General features: G+C 31.6%; 1 protein-coding gene across 1 annotated transcript in view; it reads right to left on the bottom strand.

Annotated features, from left to right (window-relative positions):
* LOC137620212 (trypsin-1-like) overlaps positions 1 to 5,000 on the bottom strand; it is a 22,781-nt gene that overhangs the window by 10,582 nt on the left and 7,199 nt on the right. The window contains exons 5-6 of the mRNA XM_068350450.1: positions 2,951 to 3,066; positions 2,400 to 2,436 (exon numbers count right to left, since the gene is read on the bottom strand). Coding sequence (XP_068206551.1) covers positions 2,400 to 2,436; positions 2,951 to 3,066 — 153 coding nt within the window. The remainder of the gene's footprint in view (positions 1 to 2,399; positions 2,437 to 2,950; positions 3,067 to 5,000) is intronic.

The following is a 5,000-nucleotide window of genomic DNA, read 5'->3' as shown; positions in this document are numbered from 1 at the left end:
GGCAATTAACATTAAAGGTTTAAAGGTTACACACGAGTGGCAGAGGCAAGGGACTGTGACGATGCCCTACCAAGGAAATGCTCTAGAGAATGACTAAATATGCATATCATTATTATTATTACTATCCAAGCTACAACCCTAGTTGGAAAAGCAAGATGCTATAAGCCCAGGGGCTCCAACAGGGAAAAATAGCCCAGTGAGGAAAGGAAATAAGGAAATAAATAAATGAAGAGAACAAATTAACAAGAAATCATTCTAAAATAAGTAACAACGTCAAAACAGACATGTCATATATAAACTATTAACAACATCAAAAACAAATATGTCATAAATAAACTAGATGACAAAGCTCAAGCCCCCTCACCACCCAAGCTAGGACCAGGGAGGGTCAGGCAATGTAGACCTATAGACTCCCCCAAACACTACCATCTAAGCGTTGCTCACAAGGATGGTGAGGATGTAGACCCTACAAAGAACTATCGGGCTTGAGCGGGTCTCGAACCTCAGTCCAGCAGATCACCAGGCAGGGACGTTTCCAATAAGCCACCACAACCCAAAATTATGAAAGAAAAACTATTTATGTTCAAAATTCTAAACAGAAATCCATAAAAAGTATACAATTCTTCAATTCAAAGATAATTAGATTATAAGCAGTCGGTGAGATCATAATGTCTGGATAGTTTAAATTCATTAAGGATAGAAACTGCAAAATTTTAATCAACAAAGGGGTGGAACGTATGATATTCTATATGGTAAGAAATACATAGTGTTATCTGAATTGGATTCCCATTAACATAAGAAAAAGAAACCAGATTAGGAAATATTCAGATATTTTCCAGATTTTTTCTAAAGCAACTGAATGACTAAATAACCGATTTTCTATAGAATAAATAAGATATTTTCCAGATTTTTTTCTAAAGTAATCGAATGACTAAATAACCGATTTTCTATAGAATAAATAAGATATTTTCCAGATTTTTTCTAAAGTAACTGAATGACTAAATAACCGATATTCTATAGAATAAATAAGGACTTGATATTTCTCTAAGAGTATCAATCTCTTCTTCTTCCCCACCGTTATCCCTACATTAAGGGGTTGGTTGCCTGATGCGCCTTCTTTACTGTCTTCTATCAAAGGCATCCTATTCCACCAAACCTATTCTCTCCACGTCATCCTTCACCTTGTGACGGTGCCGAGAGAGAGGTTATGACTCAAAGGCAGGATGCAATCAACTGAGTTAATTATTAAAGAACACTCTCCTTTATATACCAAATCTCAAAGCAACAAGAATTTTCAAGTTCAAATATTGACAATGTTACAGAGGAGAAAAGCAGACATGAATTTTCAAGTTCGTTTTAGTGCGAGGGAAGAGCGAAGATACAAGCATAATATATACAAAAGGAATTATGTACAATTGTGTGACACACGGTTGGTACAACCTCATCTCGCTATACAAAGTTTCAAACATCATTTTCATCATAATTGTTATAAAAATGCTTCCTCGCTTCGCCAATCAAGAAAAGTATGATATACTTCTTGTAAGTAAGTGAAGTAACAAAAAAAAAAAAAAAAAAAAAAAAAAAAAAAAGAGAAAAAAAAATTGCTTCTCATCTTTTGATGCCTTTTTAAAAGCCAATCAAATGATCATATTTATCAAAAAATAATTAAATGTACAAAACATGAGTTTTTTAACAAAAAAAAAAAAAAAATAGCAAATGATCTTTATGCTAAGCTATTGTGCAGTAAATCATGTTGCCATCAATGCTAATACTGTACTACTTTAAGAGGAGAGATAGGTGCATCTTCTAAGAAAGCGAGGGTGATGGATGGGAAGCTGCAATGCATAAATTGTACCCTGAATGGGAAGAAGGAAATACTGAAAGCAATTATCCTAGACATTCAAGAAAAAGAAAGAAGATGGTGGAAACAACCAACAAAGTACTTTGAAGATATGAGTCTGGACATAAGACAAGTTAAACAGACACGGAAATAATATCATTATTATTAAGAAGTCATTAATTTCATCATATTCAAATCGTAAAAGAATTTTGAGACCTTTGCCAGTAAGTAGTATGTAACGTCCAAGTTAAATTACTTGCAGCACTTGTGATTAACATGTGATTAAAGAGACTCAAACAACCGATAAAGGCACACTAGCCATAACAGAAGCTTCGAGAAATAAGTAGTTTAATTGAAAATGAAAATATGAGAAACCAAACATGGAGATCAGAACATGCATATTGTACCATGTACCAACCGTGTGTCACACAATTGTACATAATTCCTTTTGTATATATTAAACGAAGATACAAGCATAATATATACAAAAGGAATTATGTACAATTGTGTGACACACGGTTGGTACAATATGTAAACAGAATAGGTAGAAAGACTTTACCATTTGTCCCCGTAGTTCTCGATTGTCCTCCACATCGCTGTAAAGAGATTAAAAGAAGATATCACTAAACGTTTCTTATGATCTCAAGTGTATTATTGGATATTAGGGATTTCGTGCAATTGTAAAATAGCAAATTCCATTTTGCAAGCCGTTCGGAATCTCAAATATAACTGATAAATTTTTCCAGTAATTCATAACTGTCAAAGAAGATTTTGTAGTTACTCGATAGGTTGACAGCATTCTGGAGGTTATTCTTTCCTGTTATATGTCTTTAAAGACCAAATTAAATCTTCTTCCCTGTTATATATTGTCTTTAAAGACCAAATTAAATCTTCTTCCCTGTTATATATTGTCTTTAAAGACCAAATTAAATCTTCTTCCCTGTTATATATTGTCTTTAAAGACCAAATTAAATCTTCTTCCCTGTTATATATCGTCTTTAAAGACCAAATTAAATCATCAGAAGTAATTAATCTACTGATATTACCACCATCACCAATTTCCTCACTACCATCTTCACTATCATAATCATGAGAATGATCATCACTCACCTGTGCTTGTGCTTGTTGTTGTGCTCGTCGACGAGAGTTGAAGTATCCAGGATCATCTGGGAAGACAATTTGCCTTTTCCCTCTGTTGAAGGACCTGGACACGGGCCGTCCGCACTCTGAATAGTGAAAGGAAATGCTTGAAGTATGAGTCACGATCGCTTGAAACAAAAATATTAACAGCTATTCGACCTGGATTTACTTAAAGAAAGGTTTTCAACTTCTATGATCACAGGCCTTCACTTGCTCAATAGAGCAGTGATCGCTTCTCCTTTCTGTGTATTCTATCATTCGTCAAGGATTATCTCTATCCCTGATAAAATCCTTCAACCTGGATTTACTTAAAGAAAGGTTTTCGACTTCTATTATCACAGGCCTTCACTTGCCCAATAGAGCAGTGATCGCTTCTCCTTTCTGTGTATTCTATCATTCGTCAAGGATTATCTCTATCCCTGATAAAATCCCTCTGTGTTTCAAGTTAGCTTTGCCTAACATTATCGGCTTGATTAAATTTCCTCCTATCATTTCATACTTTTATAAATGAAAATCTTTGCTTTACTGTACTTATTTAGAACTTTATATCAGCATTCACTCTCAATACACATACACATAATGTAAACAAAACCGGCAGTTTTAGGATGACGTAGATCACTGGGGTTTTGACCAATCCATGTCAACTCAGTGATATCAGTAATGAATTTGCAATTGCTCTCGGAAAATACAAATTTTTCCAATAGTAACAATGAGTTTTAGAACAAACAGTTTCAGAGGTGCTGTACAAACAAATGAAACTAAGAATGCAGAGAGAAACAAAAAATATATTTCCTAATTCAATCATCTGGAAATTTATTGGAACCGGGAAACGTATAGTCATTCCTCGAAAGAAGATGAAATAAAAAAAAGAACTAATCCTAAAATTTTAATAAATACTTTTTAGCGGCCAGTGATTTATGCCAGGATATAACCTACATATAGAGTATTAGATGCGATACTTAACCCTTTTACCCCCAAAGGACGTACTGGTACGTTTCACAAAACTCATCCCTTTACCCCCAATGGACGTACCGGTACGTCCTTGCAAAAAACTGCTATTCAAAATTTTTTTTTGCATATTTTTGATAATTTTTTTTGAGAAACTTCAGGCATTTTCCAAGAGAATGAGACCAACCTGACCTCTCTATGACAAAAATTAAGGCAGTTAGAGCAATTTTAAAAATATATACTGCAAAATGTGCTTGAAATTAAATAACCCCTGGGGGTTAAGGGTTGGAAATTTCCAAATCCCATGGGCGTAAAAGGGTTAATCTATTTAGAAGCCAATTTACTTATATGAAATTAGCTACAAGTATAATTATTCGTCGAGTTCACTGGTCTGCTAAATATAACCAGTCAGAGAGATAGCGCAGGAATATAAATTGAGAAATTGTATCGACGAAGAGGGAACGTTCGTTTGTGCAGGTTTTTTAATAGAAACTATAAAGGGAAACCTACTATGTGAAGATATATTTTTCTTTTTATGTATAATGATCATATATATATATATATATATATATATATATATATATATATATATATATATATATATATATTATATATATATATATATATTATATATATACATATATACATATATATAAATTATATATATATACAAATTATACATATATATATATATATATATATATATAAATTATATATATATATATATATATATATATATATATATATATATATATATATATATATATATATAGAAGATATATTTTTCTTGTTATGTATAATGATCATATATATATATATATATATATATATATATATATATATATATATATAGAAGATATATTTTTCTTATGTATAATGATCATATATATATATATATATATATATATATATATATATATATATATATATACAGTATATATATATATATATATATATATATATATATATATATATATATATATTCAAATAAGTTGTATATTTCGATACCCCAATGTCTGGATTCTCTCTTATACTTCGGGATCAGAGACCCAAAGGGGGAACCAACTTAAAG

The sequence above is a fragment of the Palaemon carinicauda genome, chromosome 26 (genome assembly GCF_036898095.1).
Source record: "Palaemon carinicauda isolate YSFRI2023 chromosome 26, ASM3689809v2, whole genome shotgun sequence".
Classification (NCBI taxonomy): Eukaryota; Metazoa; Arthropoda; class Malacostraca; order Decapoda; family Palaemonidae; genus Palaemon; species Palaemon carinicauda.
The sequence above is the reverse complement of the archived record's forward strand: the minus strand, read 5'-3'. Positions and strand labels throughout refer to the sequence as shown.